Genomic DNA, 26,424 nt, shown 5'->3' with positions numbered 1-26,424 from the left:
TCACTTTTCATCTGACTCTGTTTTTTCAATTGTAAAATGAGGAAGTAACATCAGTACTCACCTCACTTGACTGATATGAGAATCAAAGCAGATAACATATATGAAAAAATATTAAGATACCGTAAGTAGCTCTTAATTAGACTCATTTAGGGAAACAATTAGTACTGTCTCCTCTTTTTAAAAGTTATTTAAAAAATTCATGAAGAGAATTGGCTACATGATCATAGCCCACTACAATGTATAACGAAATTTTTTCTTTCTATTCCTTCAGAATCCAAAATCAGATCAATTCTGCCAAGTTGTATAAAGCCAGGAAAAAATATGCTTCGCAGTAATCAGCCTAGAGAAAGCCTTTTAGGAACACTTTCAGGCTTTCTCAATTCTCTCCTCATTTGGGTTTACCTATGTATTTTACACGGTTCAAAACTCACCATTCACTTTCCTGCTCTTGGAACTCAAACAGCTGTTAAGGATGTTACCAAATTGTCAGTTATTGACATCACATAGAGCTTTCCTAGGTACCAGGAACTATGCTAAGTGCTGGACCCAGTTATGAGAATCCAAATAGATAGATGGCCTAATTCCAACAATTGCCATCCATATGCCTCAGCCAAACAGACAGGAAATGTTATTTTCAAAGAGACTCTTCAGTGGGGAATGAATGACGGGTTCAACTTGTTTAGATAACTATACAGATAACTACATACAAATTCCAGTACAGGCGACAGATAATTCAGGTAATCCCAAGAGGCAACCCTACAGCCCTCTCAAAGAAAACAAACACTAAAGTAACACATAATTTGCCTATGAAAACTGGTCTCCAGTTGTCATTTAAGCAAACCAAAAGCAGAAGTTACTCTTAAATTCCTACATCTTCCTCTTATTTCTAACTCAGTTCTTATAAGATAGATGTAAAGAGAAATAGCTATTTATTGAGAAAACCCCTTTGGAAAACCTTAATATAGCAATTAATTAGTAGTAATTCTTAACAGCAATTAACTATTAAACCATAACTTAAATCACCAAAACATCTATACAAAGAAACAATAAAAAAGAGAGAACGTTTTTGGCACAGAGAGACCAAAGGAATAAAAGACCAAAATTATAATAAAGTCTTCCAAGAGGGAGGAGAAGGCCTTTGATTCTCTCCCCAGATCACTTTTACACCCAGCTATTCCCCCAACCCCCCACATCAACATCATTCTTACCCTGAATTTACTGCCTCCTAGTTGAAATTGCCAGCCTCCTGTCTCCAGACTCTAAACCCTTGACTATATATAAGTTGAACATCTGCATATCTTAAACCTAATATTTCCAAGTATATCAGCTCCTCAGAACAACGAGAAAAAATAGATCCAGGAGACACAAAACCTAGTTGAATTACAGTGTTAGAAAATACTCTGCCTTCACGTTAAACAGTACATCAAATAAAATACAAATCACAAGCACACACAGCAACATTCTGCAATTCACTTACTTGCCCATCTCTGACAGAGCAGCACAATAAGAGACCGGCAGAGGCGACTCTGGTGAGGTTTTCGAGGCTGCAGGGAAGGCCAGCAGAGGCAAACCTAACAGAAGTCATTCTTCACTTAGCTCCAAAGACCACACTTCAGCAAGGAGAAACAGAACCGAACAGACTCCGCCCCCTCCTCAAGTTCGGATTGCAGCAAACCTCTGCAAGTTCATTGTTCCCAGGAAATTGCAGCTTCAGGAAGGGAGAAGGGAAGTGGGTCTATGTGGACACCCAGGCGTGACATTAATCATTAACCAGACTTGGAGGAATACATCTATAAATCTGGACAGTACCATGTTCTGCAGCTTTTCTATAAATGCCTCTTTCATTTCTTAAAAGAAAAAAAAACAATATGTGGTCAGTTTCCAGCTGTGTTTACTTCACAGCAATCTGTTCCCCCAGGAAGGCAGCCAACACCTGACGCTAACATTGAACACTGTTAAAAAAAAAAAAAAAAAAAAAAAAAGGGAGGGAGCACCATGAATAATAAAGCTAAGTGGCCAACTATGTTCAACAGTCTTTGCCTTTGATATTCTAAAGCAAAGTAGAAAAGATGTCAGAAAAAAAAAGGCTTTCTATGATGTCACATGCTAGCAACACGCCTTCTCAGAAAGAGAGAATTCTATAGATTTCTGCAGATCGCAACAAGCCTCGACTGCTTATTGGCACAGTCTGCAAAGGGTAAGCCTCGTCGGACTGATTGGGCATATGCAGCACTATATTGCATCAGACCCTGTTACACCCATGCCTGTGTTCTCTGAAAATAGCGTAGTCCCACCACACACATATATTTGCAAAATTCATCTTAAACCAAAGCAAAGCTGGGTCATTATAATCCCGGCCTGGAGCAAAATGGCACTGGAAAAAAAAAAATTTAAAAAGCCTTGCCAATAGCTAGAAAATATTTACCAGGCCACAGAAATGTTCGCTAGCTTTGACTGCACCGAAAATGATGGGGTACACGAGAGGTCTTGCACACACTCTGAGAGGGTAAGCACAAAGCACTCCTCTGATGTTCCTCATTACATAAAACAGAAGATTGTGTTCCACTGCCAACCCAAACAGCATGAGAAGCCCACGCGGTCAACAGAAGGTGGCATCGTGAAGATACGCTGATGCCTAAATATTTGTTAGCTTGGCCGAGGGTTGGGGGGCATGATTGTGAGAGTTTATGATTATTGACACAGCTTCACAAAAGGATGGCAGTGTTTCCAGTGCCAAATTTATTTTAAAAATCTGTTTCCCAATATGAATGGGATTTCCAGCCAAGTAACTGGCAATCTAGAGGCCTTGGCTGCCCTCTCCTTACTACTTGCATCGAGGCTGACGTTCCAAGGGTAGTTGGCAATAAAATCAGCAGTGAAGTATCATTCAGTGTTATTAAATTGCAATCATCATATGCAAAGCAACGAACGAAGCAGGGCGGGGGAAGAGGCGTGCAGGAAGAAAGCTGGCTTTGCAACAGCAATGTAAAAGGGAACAGAGACCCTGCCATGCTCCAATCCTCCAAAACCACTGGTTCTTATATACCACTGAGATTCCAACCACTCAAGCAAATCTCTCTGGAATTACATAAAGTTTAGAGAAGAAAAGCTGAAAAGCTTTTTTTTTTTTTTTGAGATGGAATCTTGCTCTGTCACCCAGCCTGGAGTGTAGTGGCACAATGTCAGCTCACTGCAACCTCTGCCTCCCGGGTTCATGTGATTCTCCTGCCTCAGCCTCCTGAGTAGCTGGGATTACAGGCACCCGCCACCACGCCTGACTAATTTTTGTATTTTTAGTAGAGATGGGGTTTCACCATGTTGGTCAGGCTGGTCTTGAACTCCTGACCTCATGATCCACCTGCCTCGGCCTCCCAAAGTGCTGGGATTATAGGCGTGAGTCACCATGCCCGGCCTTTTTTTTTTTTTTTTTTTTTTTGAGACAGAGGCTCACTTTGTCACCCAGGCTGGAGTGCAGTGGCGCTATCTAGGCTCACTGAAACCTCCACCTTACAGGTTCAAACAATTCTCATGCCCCTCAGCCTCCCGAGTAGCTGTGACTGGGAATACAGGCATGCACCACCCCACCCACCTAATTTTTGTATTTTTAGTCGAGATGGGGTTTCGCCATGTTGACCAGGCTAATCTCAAATTTCTGACCTCAGGTTATCTGCCCGCCTTGGCCTCCCAAAGTGCTGTTGCTGGGATTACAGGTATGAGCCACTGTGCCTGGCTGAACAGCTCATTTAAAAACCTGCAGTCAGTTTGATTTCAGAGTCAGAATGAATCTCCTAAGACCTTACCTTTGGTCATACTGTTCCTTTTACCTGGAGGGCTCTAAGCTCTCTTGCAGACAAGAACTCAACCTTCCAAATTCAAAAGCTCCCTCATAGAAGCTTCCCAGAGCTTCCTGAACACAACCTAAGGATTACTATCCACACATTCCTGCTTTCATATTCCGGCACCTTACGCTGGGCCTGCAACACAGTATAAGCTCAAAGCAGCTGCCCTGAAACTTTGATATTTTAGCTGAAAAATGTCCACTCTCTCTAAAATAGATCTCCAGGACCATCTTCCACTCATTTCCCGCATACCTTTTCTCACAATCTAGAATTATTTTATTTTTGTATTTATTTACTTTTGCATTTATTTATTCCTTGTTTACCTATCTTTCCCCACTAGAATATAAGTTCCATGATGGCAAACGATTTTGCCCAGTACCGGCACATCGTAAATATTTGTTGACTGAATATTTGTTATTCTTTTCTCAACTGTTTTGAACATTTGTACAGAGCTCTTCAAAAAACACACAAAATGCACAACCAAGAATGGAATGGAAATTGCACAAACCTCTGCATCAGTAAGAATCATTTCAGATCCCAGCTGTCCCACTTAGTGATGTAACGTTGAGAAGGTTTCTTATCTTAAACTAAGTTTCTACACCTGCAAACTGGAGATGATGTAAAGTCTCCCCAGGTCATTAAGAGACTCAGTTGACACGGTGTGTGTGAAGAAGCCTAGCAGGGTCGGGCCTAATATAGGTGTTCAATAAATACTTTCTTTTCTCCCTTCCATATTTATATTTATGCTTATATTTTTAAAATATGAGCTAAGCAGAATGTTCTCTGGATGGCATCTTATTTCTTCAAATTCTGTGCTCCATTCTCCCTCTTTTGCGTTATTTATGCGAGAATTACATTTTTCAAACATCTCATCAATCTTGAATCAACCTCTCTTTGTGCCCACTGACTATGGGAACTTCTCCAGGTCTATAGAGTCAGGATTTCTGGGACGGAGTGTAGTGAGTGCTTATACTTTCAGGTTGCCTCAGTATCCATTTTTAAACCTAAGTTAAACTATCTCACATCAGAAGCAGGGCTCAGTCACTGTCGACACGGTTTCTAGTACCACACTCTGCCGGAGTGGCTCCAAACCAGTGGCCAGAGATGAAACTTACAGACATCTCTCCTGCCTAGCAGGCTGGCCTCCCTACTCTCCTGCCATTTCCTTTAAACAGACCATGCAGACATTTGCCCACAAACATAAGGTTACCACCTCTCAGTCACACCGTGACCTCCTAGAACTAGTGCCTGCTTGCTTTAAACCCAGCAATTAAAGCTCCCCGCAGGAGACTGGATAACGCCCTGTACCCAATAAAGACATTGGCTCACTGGTCCCTTCTCTCTCTCTGTGTGCGTGTGTGTGTGTGTTTGTGTGTGTGTGGCTTCCAGGGGAGTGTGTGTGTGTGGCTTCCAGGAGTGTGTGTGTTTGTGTGTGTGTGTGTGTGGCTTCCAGGTGTGTGTGTGTGTATGTGTGTGTGTGTGGCTTCCACTGGGTGCCATACAGAGTGTCTCAGTGCTAAAAACTCTTAAAATCTATACACAACTATATCATAGTTGTGTCACTGAAACCACACTTCCAATCCTATCCTTACGGGTGAAACTGCCCCCAAAAGGACTCTTGCAGGTGGGTCCCCTGCTAATGCCCTTTTGTCCAGGTCTCTCAGCTACTGGGCAGAGTAGTTACCGGCTAAGTTGATAGAGTGAGGCTTCAGGATCCATGTATTTTTTTAAGTTTCACAAGTGTCTGAGAAATCAGCCACAGTTAAGCAGCCCTTGTCTACGATGTGTCTATGTAAAGTTGTTTTTTGTTTGTTTGTTTGACTTGCTTTACCATTTCTCACTTTATGATGCCAATGTCACTTTCCTCCCAGGCTCCTGCCACTTCCCCCACAGCCCACCTGTTTTCCCCAGTCAACTTCGACACTCAGCTCAAGCATGTTTTTCTCCAGGAAGCCTTCTGTGAAAGTCCCCAATACAATAAATACCTTTCCTCTGTGTTGCCACAGTACCCTGAACCTTCCTATACTGATTAAGTGAGCCCATCTGTTCATCCATGTCTTCCACTAAAAACGCAAGCCCTTCGAAGTCAGGGTCCACGTCTTCCTACCTAGGTACAGAGTTTAAGCACTAGACCCAAAAATAAGAGGTAGAGATCACAGCAATCTGGCTCACAAGTAAGCTGCTTGAATTTTGCAGAGGCAAAATCTATAGGCTCTGGTCACTTACTGCATAACAGGAACAAAGGAACAGAAGCTAAGTAGTAGTTAAGAGTAATAGTAATAGTAATAGTAATAGAAGTATTGCTGCTAGTAGTAGTGGTGGTAGTAAAAATGATGCTCGTCATCTGGCTTTTCCACCCTCATATGAAGTTAAGTAAAAGAGGAGAGTCAGGTCAGTGGGGGTGGCCAATCGGGAAAGGGCAGATCATGAGTTCCATTTCAGATGTATTTATAAGATGCTGGAGGGACGCATGGCAGAATTCAAGCAGGTAAATGGAGCTTAAGAGAAGGACAGGAGGAAATATGTAGATCTGGGAATAACAAACAAAGAAGCAGAAAGTTGCCTGAGACACACGGAAACAAGAAGAAGGAAAGAAGGTGGCCGGGTGCGGTGGCTCACGCCTATCCTATAATTCCAGCACTTTGGGAGGCCAAGGTGGGCAGATAACTTCAGATTAGGAGTTCGAGACCAGCCAGGCCAACATGGTGAAACCCCATCTCTACTAAAAGTACAAAAAATTAGCCAGGCGTGGGGCGCACGCCTGTAATCCCAGCTACTCTGGAGGCTGAGCCAGGAGAATCACTGGAACCCAGGAGGCAGAGGTTACAGTGAGCCGAGACCATGCCACTGCACTCCAGTCTGGGAGACAGAGTGAGACTCCCTCTCAAAAAAAAAAAAAAAGAAGGGAAGGCAGCCAGCCAAACTAAGAACATTTTGAAGAATTGGTGAAGGACACAAAGAATTACACTCCTGTCAAAGGAGAATGAGCCAGGCTGTCCACCCGCTAATTGGGAAATTCTCTTCCCATTTGAAGAGAATAAAAGTGCTCAAATGGGTTTTCTTAGAGCTTCATGTGATTAAAGCTTAAAAAACAAACAAACAAAAAAAAAAACTAGTGGACCTTTTATGTCACGTTAACAATTTGGTATTGACTAATATATTACTAAAAGAACCTAAAAGCAAATCACAGCCAATGCCCTGAGTTATGTTCTAGGCCCAGGGAGAAGGCAGGAGGCAGGAGGCAGGCAGCGGGGAACCCCTACTGTCTGTGTTCATCTCCTTCTGCATTTATGGGCGGCTTCACTCATGAGCATCGATCGAAAGGAAATGTAGTCCTACGGGGGGTTAAAAACATCATTTTAAAATAACAATGTGGCAATGGGTTGCAAAGAAATTTAGTGGCGTGCTCCAGCTTTTCAAAATACACACTGGGTTTGGTTAGGTTTTAAAAAATAAGTATTTATTTTTTTAGAGATAATACCAAAATGTTTATGAGTGAAATGATATTCTAGAATTTGCTTCAAAAAAAAGGCAGGGTGCGTGATGGAGATACAGATAAAATAAGATTGGCTATGAGTTGGTCACTGTCAAAACTGAGTGCTAGATACCTGGCAGTATTACAGTCTACTTTTGAATATGATTGAAATTTATCAAAATAACCAGGCGCAGTAGCTCGAGCTTATAATTCCAGTACTTTGGGAGGCTGAGGAGAGTGGATCACCTGAGGTCAGGAGTTTGAGACCAGCCTGCCCAACATGGTGAAACCCCGTCTCTACTAAAAATACAAAAATTAGCTGGGCGTGTTGGTGGGCGCCTGTAGTCCCAGCCACTTGGGAGGCTGAGGCAGGAGAATCGCTTGAACCTGGGAGGCGGAGGCAGTGAGCCGAGATCTCCACACTGCACTCCAGCTTGGACGACAAGAGCGAAACCCCATCTCAAAAAAAAAGAAAAAAAAAGAAATTTACCAATATATGAAGATGTTCTTAAATAGTAACAGAATCACAGAAAATTCTGTTTTAATAGTTAAGAGTGGCACAGTGAATAAGAGGGGTGAATTGTGTGTGTGTGTGTGTGTGTGTGTGTGTGTGTGTGTGTAAGTAATGGATTCTTTTTTTCCTTTGGTCCAATATCACAATTTTGGGGTTTTGTTTTGTTTTGTTTTTTGGTTTTTGGTTTTTTGTCTAGACAGAGTTTCACTCTTATTATCCAGGCTGGAGTGCAATGGCGTGATCTTGGCTCACTGCAACCTCCACCTCCCAGGTTCAAGCGATTCTCCTGTCTCAGCCTCCCGAGTAGCTGGGATTACAGACGTGCGCCACCATGCCTGGCTGATTTTGTATTTTTAGTAGAAACAGGGTTTCACCATGTTGTCCAGGCTGGTCTCGAACTCCTGACCTCAGGTGATCCACCTTCCTCAGCCTCCCAAAGTGCTGGGATTACAGGCGTGAGCCACTGCGCCCGGCCCACAATTTTAATAGCACTCTGATCATCTCCCTTTTAACCAAAGGAAACTCCAAGGTAGTAACTTTAATTCAACCAGCTGCTTGAAGACTAAGGGGTAATAAAAAAAAACGAAGGAAAGTTCTTCATTTGCAATCCCCCCAACTAGAATGCTATCAGTACAGGGTCTATTCTGCCTCTCACCCAGCTCCATCTGATTTCTTTGGAGCCGCATTCTATCCCCATGCCACTGGCCCTTGTTGGAGCGCACCTTAGTACACCTTACAAAGAGGCCTCTGGAATGCATGTCCCTGAGGATGTTTTGCATTATCTTACGTAATGTTCTCCTATAAAGACTCAGGGGGAAAAAAAAATGTGTATCAGTAACAGAAAGAATTGGCTTCTGCATAATTGATCAATTCCTGCCTAGAGCAAATGAGAATGATGTTTTCTTCCTTGGGTTAATGGTTAAAAAGCTTACAGCTAAACTAGGAATTATATTCATATTCATTTCTGAGTCACTGTGTTTTTACTTCGTTTCTGTCTTACCTCTTCTTTTAATAACATTTTATTATAGGACATTTTAAATGCAGGCATACACTGCGTCATGATGTTTAGGTCAACTATCACCTGGTGACATGGTAGCCGTCATAATGTCATAGCGCAATTCATCACACACGTTTGTAGTGCTAGTGGTGTAAACAAATCCATTGCACTACCAGTTATATAAAAGTACAGCACACATAATGATGTAGAGTACATAATATTTGATAATGATAATGACTATGTTACCGATTTATATATTTACTATATTATACTTTTTACTGTTATTTTAGAGTGTACTCTTTCTACTTTTTTTTTTTTAAGTTAACTGTAAAACAGCCTCAGGCAGTGTCTTCAGCAGGTATTCCAGGAGAAGGCACCGTTACCATAGGAGATGACAGTTCCAGGCATGTTATTATCCCTGAAGACCTGGGACAGAATGTGGAGGTGGAAGACAGTGATATTGAGGATTCTGACCCTGTGTAGGCCAAGGCTGATAGCTGTATTTGTGTCTCGGTTTTTCAAAAAGTTTAAAAGTAAAAATTAAAATAATTTTAATCTAGAAAAAGCTTAGAGAATAACGACATAAAAAAAGAAAATATTTTTGCACAGCTATACGTTTGTGTTTTAAGCTAAGTGTTATTTATTACAAAAGAGCCAGAAGTTTTTTAAAAAAAATTACAAAGTTTAGAAAGTTAAAAAGTTACAATAAGCTAAGGTTCATTTATTGTTGAAGAAAGAAAAATATATGTATAAACTCAGTGTAGCCTAAGCTTACAGTGTTCATAATGTCTACAGTCCATAGTGTGAGGCCTTCACATTCACTCACCACTCCTTCACTGACTCACCCAGAGCAACCTCCAGTCCTGGAAGCTTCATTCACGGTAAGTGCCCTACACAGGTGAACCATTTTTTATATTTTATACCATGTTTCACTATACCCATTCTATGTTGACATACACAAATATTGGCCATTTTGTTACAAGAGCCTACAGTTTTCAACAGTCACACGCTGTCCCGGTTTGTATCCTGGGAGCAATAGGCCATATCATATAGCCCAGGTGTGTAGCAGGCTATGCCATTGAGGTTTATGGAAGTTCATTCGATGATATTCACACAATGACAAAATCACCTAATAATGTTTCTCAGAACTTATCCCCATCATTAAGCAACAAATCACTGCATATGAGAAAATAAACAAAAGAGTTATAATCAACCCCTATATATCCATTTCCCCAACGTCAACAATATTGATTCATGGACATTTTGTTTAGTCTGTATCCCACCCTCTTTCCCAGACATCAAATTATTTCATCCATATGTTCTACCAAATATCCCTAAAAGAAACTGACTATTGAAAAAACAGTAACTGTAATAGCATTATCGCACTTCAACAATTTCTTAATATCTGCTCCGTGTTCAAAATTCTAATTGTCTCACAAAAATCTCAAATACTTTAAATTACTGTATGTTTGAATCAAGAGCAAAATTAGGGCCATGTCTCATAAGCAGTTAAGTTTCTTAGTTTCCTTTTAATCAAGGGGCTCTCCCTTCCATTTTGTTTTTTCTTTTCTATTTTTTTTTTTTAAAGACAGAGTCTCACTTTGTCATCCAGCCTGGAGTGCAGTGGCACGACCTTGGCTCACAGCAACTTCTGCCTCCTGGGTACAAGTGATTTTTGTGCCTCAGCCTCCCGAGTAGCTGAGATTACACCATGCCCAGCTACTTTTTGTATTTTTAGTAGAGACGAGGTTTTACCATGTTGGCCAGGCTGGTCTCAAACTCTCGGCCTCAGGTGATCTGCCCGCCTTGGCCTCCCAACGTGCTGGGATTACAGGTGTGAGCCACTGCACCCGACCTCCCTCCATTTCTTTTTGCCTCTCCCTTTCCTCTCCTCCTGCAACTTCATGCAATTATTTTGTTGAAGAAATGCAGGCCATGTGTCCTATAGTTTTTTTCCACTGGATTCTGCTGCTCTTATCCCTTATTATTGACTCACACACCCCTCTGTTTGTTAGAAATTGATCAGATTCAACTTGATCAGATTCTTTGGCAAGACTACTTTGCAGGTGGCCTCACTTACTTTTAATTTACGCTAGATTGCTTAATTTTATGCAACCTAGCAAGCTAACTTAAACTCTTAATGAAAAAAGGAAAAATGAATAAATATAAATGAATAATCCCTCAGCAACACTTGGTAATTAACATTTTCATCTCTATCAATTTGATAGGCACGAGGGTACAAGGGATGCCTCATTGTTTTGAATCACATTTTTAAAATATTTAATGAAGATGAGTATATATACAATATATTATATATTATATATTAATATATCATATATTATATATTATATATATTTTATATATTATATATTTCATATATCATATATTATATAGTATATATTATATCATATATTATATAATATATATTTTATATATTATAAAATATATTATATATAATATATATTTTTTATATTATATATAATATATTTTATATATTATATATTAAATATATATATTTTTTTTCTTGAGACGGAGTCTCACTGTCATCCCGGCTGGACTGCAATGGCACAATCTCAGCTCATTGCAACCTCTGCCTCCTGGGTTCAAGAAATTCTCCTTCTTCAGCCTCCTGAGTAGCTGGGACTACAGATGTACACCGCCATACCCGGCTTATTTTTGTATTTTTTAGTAGAGATGGAGTTTCTCCATGTTGGCCAGGCTGCTCCCAAACTCCTGACCTCAGGTGATCCGCCCGCCTCGGCCTCCCAAAGTGCTGGGATTGCAGGCGTGAGGCACTGCGCCCAGCTGCAGCTCAGTATTTTTTAGATATCCACTGGCACCTGTATTCATTTTTCTGTGAACTCCCTGTTCAAGTCATCTGCTCATTTTTATAATAGGTTATTATTGTTGTTGTTTTCTTTGTAAAAGAAGGCATTGCCCCTTTTGTAGTTAGTGTTGCAACACACACACACACACACACACAAACACATATGCTGTTTTTTTTTCCTTTTTGGTTATATAAAATTTTAAATTTTTACATTCTTTTGTGTTCTCTGCATTTTCGTAAGGTAAAAACATTCTCTCTGCTTCCCCAATGGCTACACATTTCTTCCAATATCAGCTATTAATCTACTTATTTCCAAACGAATTGTGTACAACTTTTTAATATTTAAACCTCTTATATAGTTCTTTTGTATAAGTTCATTGGCTGACGTGTCCAAAATATATGTGAAATACTCATGTGGACATCTTCATTTGATCCTTACTTTAAGAGAACTCTTGCTCGCTTTTCACAATTTAAAAAAAAATTATGCTGGCTTTGGATTCAGTTGAACAGATCAACTGAATGATTTTTCTCATGTTGAGGAGGTATATCACTATTTACATTTTACTGAGTGGGGTAGGCTGAGGATGGTTCCCAATGCCCATAACCTAATCCATGCAACCTATGAATGTTATCATGATTTTTTTTTTTTTTTTGCAGATGTGATTAAATTAAGGATTTTGAAATGAGAAGATTATCCTAAATTATCCAGGTGATTCTTAAATGCAATCAGAAGTGTCCTTACACAGAGGGGCAGAGGGAGAGTAGACACAGGCAGAGAGGAGGAGGAGAGGCAAAGCCTGAGTCAGAGACTTCGGTGATGCAGCTGCAATCTAAGGAATGCCAAAGGCCAGCAGCCACCACAGGCATGGATTCTCTCCCAGAGCCTCTGGAGGGAGCCTGACATGCCAACACCTTCACTGTAGACTTCTGGCCTCCAGATGTCAGAGAAAAAATGTCTGGTGTTTTAATAGGACAGAATACAGAGCCCAGAAAAAAGGCTGCACACCTACAACTACCGACCTTCCACAAAGCGGACAAAAACAAACACTGGGGAAAGGACCCCCTATCCAATCAAAGGTGCTGGAATAACTAGCTAGCTATATGCAGAAGGTTGAAACTGGATCCCTTCCTTATACTATACACAAAAACCAACTCCAGAGGGATTAAAGATTTAAATGTAAAACCCAAAACTATAAAAACCCTGGAAGACAACCTAGGCAATTCCATTCAGCCATAGGAATGGGCAAAGATTTCATAATGAAGATGCCAAAAGCAACTGCAATAAAAGCAAAAATCGACAAACGGGATCTAATTAAACTAAAGAGCATCTGCACAGCTATAGAAATTATGAATAAACAGACAACCTACAGAATGGGAAAAAAATTTTGCAAACTATGCATCTGACAGAGGTCTCATATCCAGCATCTATAAGGAACTAAACACATTTACACGAAAAAAGCAAACAGCCCCATTAAAAAGTAAGCAAAGGACACAAACAGACACTTTTCAAAAGAAGATATACAGTGGCCAACAAGCCTGTGAAAAAAAGCTCATCACTGATCATTAGAGAATGCAAATCAAAACCACAGTGAAATAACATCTCAGACCAGTCCAAAAGGCTATTATTCAAAAATGAATAATAATAATAATAACAACAGATGCCAGCGAGGTTGCAGAGAAAAAGGAACACTTACACATTGTTGGTGGGAGTGTAAATTAGTTCAACCATTGTGGAAAGCAGTGTGGCAATTCCTCAAAGAGCTGAAAACAGAACTACCATTTGACCCAGCAATGGCATTACTGGGTCTATATCCAGAGGAATAGAAATCATTCTACCATAAAGACACACACATGTATATGTTCATTGCAGCACTGTTCACAGTAGCAGAGACATGGAATCAATACAAATGCCCGTCAATGATAGACTGGATAAGAAAACGTGGGCCGGGCACGGTGGCTCACACCTGTAATCCCAGCACTTTGGGAAGCTGAGGCGGGCAGAATAGTTGAGGTCAGGAGTTCGAGACCAACCAGGGCAATATGGTGAAACCCCGTCTCTACTAAAAATACAAAAATTAGCCAGGCGTCGTTGCAGTGAGCCGAGATCGTGCCATTGCACTCCAGCCTGGGCGATAGAGTGAGACTCCCTCAAAAAAAGAGAGAGAGAGAGAGAGAGAGAGGAAGGAAGGAATAAAGGAAAGGAAAGAAAGGAAAGGAAAGGAAAGAAAAGAAAAGAGGGCGGGAGGGAGGGAAGGAAGGAAGGAAGGAAGGAAGGAAGGAAGGAAGGAAGGAAGGAAGGAAGGAAGGAAGGAAGGAAGGAAGGAAAAAAGACAATGTGGTACATATACACCATGAAATGCTATGTAGTCATAAAAAAGAACGAGATCACATCCTTTGCAGGAATATGGGTGGAGCTGGAGGATATTATCTTTAGCAAACTAATACAGGAAGAGAAAACCAGATATCTTATGTTCTCACTTATATAAATGAGAACTAAATGATGAGAACACACGGACGGACATACAGAGGGAACAACACACACTGGGGCCTATCAGAGGGTGGAAGAGTGGGGAGAGAGAAGATCAGGAAAAATAACTAATGGCACTAGGCTTAATACTTGGGTAATGAAATAATCTGTACAACAAACCCCCATGACACAAGTCTACCTATATAACAAACCTACACGTGTACCCCTGAACTTAAAACTTTAAAAAAAAAAAAAAAATCATTCGGGTGTTTTAAACCACCAAGTTTGTGGTAATTTGTTATAGCAGCTACAGAAAATTATTAAATCATATGCTGTTATCAGAAATGGACAATGAATTTTGTGAAATTTTCTTTCAACATTTATTGAAATAACGCAGCATCCTTCCTGCTACACCCACACTGCCACACTCTCTAACAAATGTATTTCTTACTTTTCCCGTGCTCTTCCTTTCCCTATCCCACTTTCACTCTCTTGCCTTCTTAACTCCTGTAGCATTTGGCCTTCAGAAGCATCTTGTGATCCTGCATTGCCAGTGGCGACAGAAACAAAGAACTGGCTAATCCCTGGACTCAAGAAACATCTACAGAGTCTCCATGTGATAATATAAGAAGGCAAAACAACCAAAGTTGAGAAATTAACTGCAAACTAGAAGGAATGGATGTTAGCAGACGAGTCCCTCCTGCTCTTCAGTGGAGCAAGGAAGGAGGAGATGCTGACCCCCTTCCAGGTCTTTCCAACTCAATGCCATCTTGGAGGAAAAAGCATAAGGAAGAAATGAAGCCCTTTCCCCAGGCCTGAAATTCCTCGTGAATTCTGAAACTCTTCATGTTCCCTGCCAACAAGAAACAAGAGGGTAAAGAAACCACGGCCAAAATAACAGAAAATATACGGCAAGACTCTTTACCCTGTAACTCAAACCCTGCAACCTGGAAAACCTCAGTTTAATCCTTTGCCCCATGGCTGTTTCTGCAATATCTAGTTACCTTTCTTTTCAGAGAAGCTGGACGTTTGTGAGAGTCATGTTTTGCAAACCATAGCCTAGCAAAAGAACACAGTGGCCTTTGCCTTTTGTTCAGCTACATACTTTCCTGGCTTAGTGCATTTCCCACTGGTGACACTTCTGGCTAGGGGTTTGTGATGCCCAATTAAAAAGCAAAGACAAAGAAATTGCTTCAAGAATATAATAAAATTTGAATCTGAGATTTTCTAAAAAGAGAACGCTAATCTACAAAAGCAAACAACTTATTTTCAAAGTACTGTTAGTTTGGTTCATGCAAGTGTACTCATTTCAATACTAACTAGTTCAGATCCTCATGTAACCCTTAAAGTGGAAATTCCACAGTCCTATAGAAAGATTTAAACTCTGAGTTTTTACTCGTGAATAGATAATCATTACTGTAATTAACAAATATTGCTTCGGGCAATGCCATAACTCAGGGTGTCAAAAGAAGTGGAGTTCTCTAGTCGTAGGTGGTAAGTCTGGAAATTGTTCCAGGCAGACACCTTGAAATATCTAAATCAGTTAATTGCAAAGACTGAGCACAAGAAAAAGTATATAAATTCTCTATTGTACCAGAACAATGTTCCACCTATATGATCACAGAAATAGGGGTGAAAGGTATTACAGTAAATATGTTCCATGTAGTCTCATATACACTGTAACCTATGCAATGTTCCCAAACTTATTTTATTGATTGATTGATTGATTTTTATTATTACTATTTTTTGAGACAGAGTTTCACTCTTGTTGCCCCGGCTGGAGTGCAATGGCGCGATCTCAGCTCACTACAACCTCCACCTCCCAGGTTCAAGTGATTCTCCTGCCTCAGCCTCCCGAGTAGCTGGGATTACAGGCCTGCACCACCATGCCTGGCTAATTTTGTATTTTTACCAGAGACGGGGTTTCACCATGTTGGTCAGGCTGGTCTCGAACTCCTGACCTCAGGTGATCCACCCACCTGGGCCTCCCAAAGTGTGGGGATTATAGGCGTGAGCCACCGCACTCAGCCTTATTTGATTTCTATTAACTGCAGTTTTTATTTTAGATTCACGAGGTACATGTGCAGGTTTGTTATTTGGTTATATTTTATGATGCTGAGGTTTGCACTGATCTCATCAGTCAGGTAGTGAATACAGTATCCAACAGTCAGTTATTCAACTCTTTCTCCCCTCCCTCCTTCCCCCTTCTACTAGTCTCCAGGGCCTCTTGTTGCCATCTTTATGTCCGCGAGTACCCAAGTGGACGTAAGTGTTTAGCTCCCACTTTTAAGTGAGAGCATGCGGTACTTACTTTTCTGTTCCTGCACTGATTTGCTTGCATCTGTATTCCTGCAAAGGATATGATTTTGTTCTTTTTTATGGCTGAATAGGATTTCATGGTGTATATGTACCACACTTTCTTTATCCAGTCTATTACTATGGGCATTTAGGTTGATTCCATGTCTTTACTACTGTGAACAGTGCTGCAATGAACATATATGGGCATGTGTCTTTTTGGTAGAACAATTTCTTTCTTTTGGATATATACCCAAAAATGGGATTGCTAGTTCAAATGGTAGCTCTGTTTTAAGTTCTTGGGGACATTCTCAAACTGCTTTCCAGAGTGGCTGAACTAATTTACGTTCCCACTAATAATGTATAAGCATTCTTCTTCTCTACCAGCATCTCGTTTTTTGAATTTTTAATAATAACCATTCTGACTGGTATAAGATGGTATCTCACTGTGGTGTTGATTTACACTTCTCTGAGGATTACTGATGTTGAGCATTTTTTTGTCTGTCTTCTTTTGAGAAGTGTCTGTTCATGTCTTTTGCCCACTTTTTAATGAGGTTATTTGTTTTTTGCTTGTTGAATTAAGTTTCTTACAAATTTTAGATATTAAACCTTTGTTGGATACATTGTTTGAGAATATTTTCTCCCATTCTGTAGATTGTCTGTTTACTCTATTGTTAGTTTCTTTTGCTATACAGAAGCTCTTTATTTTAATTCCCAAACTGATTTTAATGGCTAATCAAAAATACGAGGAGATAATTTATAATATTTTTTGGATACAGTAATTTCATAAGATTTTCTTTAAGTTGCAGGTTTTTATTGGATTGATTTTAAGTAAATATTATTGGTGGAAATTCTCACAAGTCTTTACTATGGGGAAGCAGAATTAAAGACTGAAGGAAGTACCCACTCATATCTATATAAAGTCAGATGATTTTAAAGTCTCTAACAAAGTTATATGTAGTAAATTGGAAAACAACACAACAAGACCCCGTGAAAAAGAGGCCTAGTGGGAAAGGACCAAACCCCTCATTAGCAGTGAAAACTTGGGATGTTATTAATCTAAGCCTCACCCTTAAAATGGGAAACCCAATATCTACCTTGGTGGCATTAAAGGAGCAAATCAATATATGCTGTGATGCTCAATAAGTATGTCTGGGATAAATGAATGCTGTCAGTTACCAGTCAGGTACACTGTTGTTTCCGGCAGGTACCTTCTTATTAACAAGTGGCTGCTCATGAGAATAATAATAGCACCTAGAATTTATTGCGTATGTGTTACATGCAAGGCACAGTTCTCAGCATTTCACACGAATTGCTTAATTTAATGATCACTACAGTTGCCTGGGGTATTACTTCCTCTGTTTCAAGGAACTTGTCCACATACACAGAACTTGTATAGTCATCAGCAGTCAACTTTCCCATATAATTGTATTTAGTCCTTCAACTGAAATTACTCTTTGTCACAAGTCTGTTTCCACTAGCTCGTGTAAGGATTATTGCTGAACTATGTCAGGGCTATATATAAATTCTGGTATCCAAAGGAAAAAGTCCAGGATTAAATCCACTGTACAGACTTTCTACTCACATATCCAGGCTCTTCTGGATCACACAGGCAGGTTATAAAACTGTTTACCAGACACTGTTTTGCCACAACCCAGGTCTATCAAGGGAGATCTAGACTCCATCAAAAAACTAAATTGCCACGACCTTTGCCCAGGATATTTTCACCTTCCTGGACTTTGGTTCCCCTGATGCTAAAATGGAAAACATTTGGGCAATCGACTAGCTAATTTTCTCACTAAATGGTGCTCTGGTGTTAGAGAAGGGTACCACACCAGCTTTACAGATAAGGTCACCAAGTTTTGTATTCTTCAATAGCTCTGTGGTGTGTTTACAGACGAATGCCCCTTCCATAAGCGGGGGGGGGGGGGGGTTTGGATGACATTGAAAAGCCTATTCCCTACTTGACATAAATTACTTTAGCAGAAGGGTAAGGCTGAAGTGACTATTTGAAAAGTTGTGTCTGTGATCCTTATTTGCAGATGCTGAGCGAGATCAGTGCTGTTTGTATTGTGCGTGGCAATGTCCCTTCTCAATATCAAAGAAAAGGGCTCTTAGCCCCTTAATGGATTTCCTGCTCGCCTTATCCTGATCAATTCTCAACCTGATGCTTCTCACTTCCTAGTAGAACACTCATCAGTCTCAGACTAGACTAAACACTCAAGATCACTGAGACTGAAATCTGGCTTCATGCCAGAAACCTTAACATTCAAAATGAAATTAACACACTTAACCAAATATATCTTGATGACTCTCTCAGGGCATTTTCTGTACAGGGAGAACTTCCATCTCTTAATCTCAAGAACCGTGCTTTCTCCCCCAAGAAACTGGCCCATTCTCCAATGTCTGAAAAATAAACAAAATGGGACACCAAATAACACTCTCACTGCATCCAGCCCTGTAGCCACAATATGAGTCTAATTACAGTTTTTGGGCTTCTAGTACCACAACTTGGAAAAACAATTTAGAAAATGCCTTCTCCTCCTTGCGGCCACCCCACTTCTCCTTCACATGCAGGACGCTTCCAAGTATGATATGTTCTAGACTTAATTTTAGCACAAGGCTCTTTGCTTTGTAACTCTGGTCTCTTCATTCAAAGTTTACATAAATGGAAGTAGGAAAATACACAGACTTTTCAAAAAAAAGTTGACTGTGAGAAAATAAAAAGATTGTAGTCTATTGAGAAAGACATAAAAATCTAAAGAAAGTTTTGATGCTTGGGACTTTTTGTACATTTGTTACTACTTTCTAAAAAAATGATGGGAAATTTGAGCAACCGTCAAGCCAAGAAAAAAAGCCCCTGGGGGAAAGGGTCAAAAGAGGCCAGAGAGGTGCACAGAAATGGTGAAGCTGTTTCGCAAGGGACAACGTGGGATCAAGAACACAGGAGACAGGTAGCCTCAGAGACAGGAGTGAAGGATGTCTCTCTTTAAGACAAGAAGAAAAAGGGGCAAAACGGGGTTACAGAGAAAAATCCAGTGTGAAGGGAAGCTGAGAGAAGCACTCAGTATAGATGTATAACAGGGTGTTCTGCCAAGATTTCCCATGGGGTCCTATGCAACACGAAGCCAAGAAACATTAGAAACAGCCACAATAGGTCAGCAAAGGAGTTCCTGCCATTTCAAATGAAATTTTACCCAGTACTCTAACAGTGTATAAGCTTCTGAGGAAGTAGTCAATGTTCCATAGAGACAAGAGAAAATTCAAACAGGCAAACAACTCTGTAAGGTTGGATTGCAGGCGTGATCTAAAACTTCCTTCTTTATTCTAAAGGCCTCCTCCATCCCAAAGTTGCTCATCCTAAAACCTGAAAAAAAAAAAATGACTCAGAAGTGGTTCCCAGCTCAAGAACTACCCACAAGTCTCAATGGACACATGTGAGTATGACATGTGAGTATGGGATACTTTTCTAGAAAAGTTACTTGACTCTTCTAGAAATTTTAGAATGTTTGCTTCTGAAGAGCTTGAATTATTAATTTCAGAGTTGGTCCATGATATTACCTTTGCACTCTGACTCTTATTAAAATAGCTTTATTCACCTATTCACCTATTTAACATCTATTTCACCTATTTAAATTGCACAAGTCATGGTTTTTAGAATATTCAGAGTTATGCAACCATCATCACAATCAATTTTAGAACATTTTTATCACCCACATAAAAAACACCATACCCATTATCAGTCACTCTCTCTTTTCCTTCAACACTACCCCTCCCTCTAGCCCCTGGCAGCTACTAGCCTACTTTCTGTCTCTGCAGATTTACCTATTCTAGATATTTCATATAATGAAATTATACAATATGTGCACTTTTGTGACTGGCTCCTTTCACTTTGCAAAATATTTTCAAAGTTCATCTGTGTTGTAGCTTGTATCAGTAATTCTTCCTTCCTATTGCTGAAAATATTCCATTGTATAGAATACCTGTGCCACCTTTTATTTATTCATTTCATCAGTTGATGGGCAGATATGTATTGCTTCCACTTTTTGGCTATTATAAATAATGCTGCAAAGTACATTCATGTACAAGTTTTTGAGTGACCATATGTTTTTAATTCTCTTGGGTATATATCTAGGAGTGAAATTGCTGAGTCCAACAGTAACGCTATATTTAACCTTTCCTGAACCTGCCAACCTGTTTCTCAAAGCAGCTACACCATGTTACAATCCCATCAGCAATGTAAAGAGTTCTAATCTCTTCACATCCTCACCTACACTGGTTATTTTCTGTTTTTGTTACAATAGCCATCCTAGATGTGAAGTAGATCTCACTGGGGTTTTGATTTGCATTTCTCTGATAATCATTGATGTCGAACATCATTTCATGTATTTACTGGCCATTTATAGATCCTCTTTGGCAAAATGTCTGTTCAAATCCTTCACTCATTTTTTTTGCTTATCTTTTTATTATTAAATGACAGGTTCTTTACATGGTCTACATACAGGTCCTTTATCAGATACATAATTTATAAATATTTTCTCCCATTTTGTCAGTCGTCTTTTCACTTTCTTGATTGTGTCTTTGCCATGGAAAAGTTTTTAATTTTGATGAAATCTAACTTATCTATCTTTTCATAGGTGCTTATGGTTTTGCTATTATAGCTGAGAAACCATTGACTAATCCAAGGTTATGACAATTTACACCTATGTTTTCTTCTAAGAGTGTTACATGTTTAGCTCTTATATTTAAGTACTTAGTTCATTGTGTAGTAGTTTTTGTATATGGTGTGAGGTAAGGGTCAAAATTCATTCTTTTACATATGTATATCCAGCAGTCCACACAACATTTGTTGAAAAGACTACTCCTTCTCCCCTGAATTGTCTTGGCACTCTTGTCAAAAATCAACTGATTGTAAATGCAAGGATTTATTTATGGACTCTCGATGTTATTCCATTGATCTATGTCTATCCTTAATCCAGCATCACACTATCTTGATTAGTGTAGCTTTGCAAAAGTTTTGAAATCAGGAAGTGTGATTCCTCCAAGTTCATTCTTTTTCAAGGTTGTTTTGGCTATTCTGAGGCCTTTAAATTACCTTATGAATTTTAGGATTAGCCTATCAATTTCTGCAAAGAAGTCAGCTGAAATGCTCATGAGAATTGCATTTAATCTTTAGATCAATTTGGAAACTACTGCCATCTTAACAATATTAAGTCTTTTGACTCAAGAACATGGTATTCCTTTTGCATTTATTTAGATCTTCTTTAATAAGCTTTCAACAGTGTAGCTTTCAGAAGATAAGATTTGCATTTCTTTTGTTAAATTTTTTCCAAGGTATTTTATTCTTCTTGAGGCTATTATAAAGGAAATTGTCTTACCACATTTTATTTACAAATTGATCACAGCTAGTGTGTAAAAATACAATTGATTTTTGTATGCTAATCTTGTGTCCTGCACCCTTGCTGAACTTGCTTGTAAATTCTAATAGTTTTCTTAGTGGGTTCCTTAGAATTCTATATATAAGATTGTGTTATCTACAAACAGAGATCATCTTATTTCTTCTTTTCCAGTGTGGATCCTTTTGATTTCATTTTCTTGTCTAGCAGTACAATGTTTAATACAGATGGCAAGAAAAGACATCCTTATGTTGTTCCTGATCTATGGGGGATGTCCTCTGATTTTTGCTTTGACTCCTGCCAAGCCCTCATGAAGACAGTCATCACTAGATTAATAAATTAGGGCCTGGTCTAATATAGGAATTTCTCCTCATCATTAAAAGTTCCATAAGATGATAGTGAAAATATAAATTGGTAAAGCCCTTTGAAGGAAAGCTTGGCAAAATCTGTCTTATGAATGCATAGTCCTTTTGTCCCAGCAATTCTACCACTAGGAATATATGCTAAAGATATAACATCTCCCACTCATGCAAAATGATGTATGTACAAGTTTTTAAAACACAGCACTGTCTGTAATAACAACTGTCTAACAACGGGAAATGGCTAAATGAGGAACAGGGCATTCACACAATGAAATGCTATGGAGCTGAAAAAAGAATGTGGAAGTTTTTTTTTGTATTGACGTGAAACGATCTCCAAAATACATTAAGTGAAATAAGATGCAGAAGACTGCAAATTACCATTTGTATGAGAAAATGGCAAAAAATACACAAATGGAGTTGCTTATACATGCATAAAATATCTTTGGAAGACTATATTAGAAACTGATAATATCAGTTGCTTATGGGGAAGGCACCCTGTTGCTGGAGGATAAACGTTAAGAGAAAGACATTCTACTGTAAACCTTTATAAACTTTTGCAATTTTGAACCAAGTGAATATAGTACCTATTCAGAAAACTCAGTTAAAAAAAAAAAAGTAATAAATCACATACCATAAAAGCCAGAAAATAGTTAATAGCAAGTAACTGAACAGTCTATGAAAGACTGAAAAGAAATGGTGCATGATGGTTTCAACAGTCCTGACATTGCCAAAATCTAGGTTCTTTTTCTGAATCTGATGCTAACTAGAAACTTGAAGACATAAGTTGCCTAACTTTTGTGGACTCAATTTCTTTGTCTAAAAATCCAGGGATCAGAATAGTTAACTTTACAGTGCATACAGCTAATTTAAGTCAACTTTTTCTGGAGTCAACCCAACACTATAACTTTTACAGGCATTTACATCTCACAGCCACCCTATAAAAATGAACTATGTCCTTTAAAAAAATTAAAAATAGGATTACCATATAATCTAGCAACTCCACTTCTAGGGATATATCCAAAAGAATCGAAAGCGGGGTATTATGGGCCAAATTGTATTTCCACAAAATTTATGAAATCTTAACTCCCAGTATCTCAGAACATCATTTTATTTGGAAATACATTTTTAAAGAGGTAGCTAAGTTAAAATATGGTATTTAGGATGAGTCCTCATCTAATATGAATGGTGTCCTTATATGAAGAGGAAATTTGGACATGCACACACACACACACACACACACATACACACGAAAGATCACGTGAAGATATAGAGAGGAACAGGCATTTATAAGCCAAGGGGAGAGGCTTCAGAAGAAATTAATTCTAATAACACCTTGATCTCAGATGCCTAGCCTGCAGAATTATGAGAGAATAAATTTCTGTTATTTAAGTCACTCAGTCTGGGGACTCTGTTATAACAGCCCTAACAAACTAACACAAGGGTCTCAAGGAGATATTTGTACACACATGTTCATAAGAGTATTATTCACAATTGCCAAAAGGTGGAAGCAACTCAAGTGTCCATTGACAGATAAATAGATACACAAAATATGGTATATACAGATGATATAGAGATGATGGAAGATTATTCAGCCTTAAAAAGAAAGGGAATTCTGACACATGCTACAACGTGGATGAACCTTGGAGACATTATGCTAAGTAAAATAAGCCAGTCACAAAAAGACAAATACTGTATGATTCCACTTAAACAAGGTACCTGGAGTAGTCAAATTCATACAGACAGTAAGTAAAATGATGGCTGCCAGGGGCTGGAGGAGGGGGAAAAAATTGGGGAGTTACTGTTTAACGAGTGTGGATTTTCAGTTTTATAAAATGAAAAGAGTTCTGGAGACAGACACATACCAGCGTGGATGTACTTAATGCCACTGAATTATACTATAATGATTAAAATGATAATTCTATGTTGTCGTATTTTACCACAATTTAAACATCTTTCAAAAGGAAAAAAATGAACTATTATTCTCCCATTTTACAGGTTCTAAAACTAAGGTTTAGATGCTAACCTTTAGACTCAAGTTCTAACAGTCAGTATTCCCATCCAGGTTGGAATTCAAAACCAAGTTAGAAGTACTGCTTTTCCAGCCTGCCATTAAATTTTTCCATTTTAAATAAATTTTTTAAAACACTATTTTTTATTCTTTTTTTTTTTCTATTACCTCCAAATTCAGGTTGTTTTCAGACGATTTTGCTTCCCCAGCAAGCATTCTGTTTGTTTAGCTACCCTGGAGGTGTACACTTTCTTCGGAAGGTTACTTGAGTCATTCCCCTGCTTCCCAATCTCTGTATTCCTGATGGCACTATAGCCTCTTGTTTCAGGATTCAAAAAGAGGAAGAATGACATGGACTTTTTCCAAAATACCCAGTGGCTCTAATGACAGATGCCAAGACAGCTTCCTCCTTGTATGCCAAAGGCTACATTCTCTGCAGTTATACACATTACTACTTCTCCCCAATTGTCTCAATTTCCAAATGCTGTTGGACCAGAAGCTTTGCTCTCTGAAAAGCTGAAACTAGTCCCCGGGGTAAGACTATGTGGAGAGTCCTGTTCCCCGTGCTTGCCAAGTGGCAAACAGGTTAGGGCTGGTGAGAAGAACGGAATGTCCTGTGAAAAAAAGGAGGGACGTAGAGGTAGCCACCAGCAATAAGGGTTGCTGCCATGGTGTTTCATGTGCTGGGGAACGAAAGTGAAAGAACATGAAGGAGCTCAGGGTACCGACACAAAATTCTAGGAAATGATGCTAAGTTCTTTAGAATGATCGGCTCTCCAATATAAGCCCCTGAATTGCTGGAAGATTTTAAAAAATACTTTTTGCTTAAATTTTATGAACAAATAAAAAAATTCAACCTGGGAATATCAGATTAATTCTCCAAATCCCTTATACTGGGAAAAGCCAAGAGCTAAGTAACTCTGCAGCCAGAGTTGGGAGGCCAAACCAGGTGGATCACTTGAGGTCAGGAGTTCGAGACCAGCCCGGCCAACATGATGGAATCCCATCTCTACTAAAAATACAAAAATTAGCCAGGCTTGGGGCATGACTGTAATCCCAGCTATTCGGGAGGCTGAGGCAGGAGAATCGCTTGGGGGCAGGAGAATCACTTGAACCCAGGAGAGGTTGCAGTGAGCTGAGATCGCACCACTGCATTCCAGCCTGGGCAACAGAGCGAGACTCCATCTCAAAAAAAAAAAAAAAAAAAAAAAAAAAAAGAACAAAAGGAAAAGTACATTTCCTGGGCTCAGCTCCCCAAATATTCTCACAGTAAAGCAAAAGCACAGACATAAGCCTCCAAGTCATTGCTCAGATTCTGTCGGGCTACTGAAATTTTGTTGCATTTAATACAGATTGCGTCTACTTTATCTGAAATGCTTTTTCAGAAGTGTTTTGAATTTTTTTTTTGATTTTGGAATATTTGTACATGTATAATGAGATATTTTGGGGATGAAACCCAAGTCTAAACATAAAGTTTATTTATGTTTCACAGATACCCTCTCACACATAGCTTGAAGGTAATTATATACAATATCTTAAATAATTCTGCACATGAAGCAAACGTTGTGTTAAGTACCCGAGTGTGGCATTTTTCACTTGTGGCATCATGCTGATGCTCAAAAAGTTTCACATTTTGGAACTTTTCAGATTAAGGATGCTTGACCTGTACGGCTTGGAATAAGTAGGCCATGAACTAGGGCTAATAATTTTTTTTCTAAAATAAATAGCTACAGCTCTTGCAGTCATCTCTTTCATCGCAGAATGCATCCTGTTCTAGATATTCTGGCAGAAGCTGTGATCACTGGTCACACCACACTTCCTTCTGAGTGTTTACACAACCACATTATTTTTCAGTGAATTGAATACTGTATAAGCACAGGCTGAAACACAGCCACATCAGACCTAGAAAGAAAAATGGAGACACACACATTTGATATGCATCTAAGCTCAAAACCCATCCAACGTCTTCAACCTCAGAACCTAAGAGAAGTTCGCCCCTGTGCTAGCTCATGGCTGACTCTGGCATAAGGCAGGCAAATGTCTTACCCAAGGAGCCGCATAAGCTAACAGTGCCACCAAGAAGAGAACTGGAAGAGATAAATACACAGCACTTTCATTCATTCATCCTCTCCTCAAATATTTACTCAATACTTACTATACGTTAGTTAGCACTGAGCACCATACACTATGCTTTGAAAGTAAAATATGAGGCCAGGCGCTGTGGCTTATCCCTGTAATCCCTGC

At 39.3% G+C, this 26,424-nt stretch overlaps 1 protein-coding gene across 12 annotated transcripts in view; it reads right to left on the bottom strand.

Moving 5' to 3' along the window:
- The window catches only part of MAP2K6 (mitogen-activated protein kinase kinase 6), a 142,569-nt gene that overhangs the window by 50,736 nt on the left and 65,409 nt on the right, over positions 1–26,424 (bottom strand). For 2 of the 12 annotated variants that reach the window (XM_077968531.1, XM_028835467.2), the window contains exon 1: positions 1,478–2,017. Coding sequence is in view for 3 of the 5 variants with exons in the window: in XM_077968523.1 (XP_077824649.1) it covers positions 1,478–1,485 (8 nt within the window). In the remaining 2 variants the exon portion in view is untranslated. 12 annotated transcript variants of the gene reach the window in all.

This window comes from Macaca mulatta, chromosome 16 (assembly GCF_049350105.2).
Source record: "Macaca mulatta isolate MMU2019108-1 chromosome 16, T2T-MMU8v2.0, whole genome shotgun sequence".
Taxonomy (NCBI): Eukaryota; Metazoa; Chordata; class Mammalia; order Primates; family Cercopithecidae; genus Macaca; species Macaca mulatta.
Note: the sequence above shows the minus strand (reverse complement) of the source record. Positions and strands in the feature narration are given on the sequence as shown.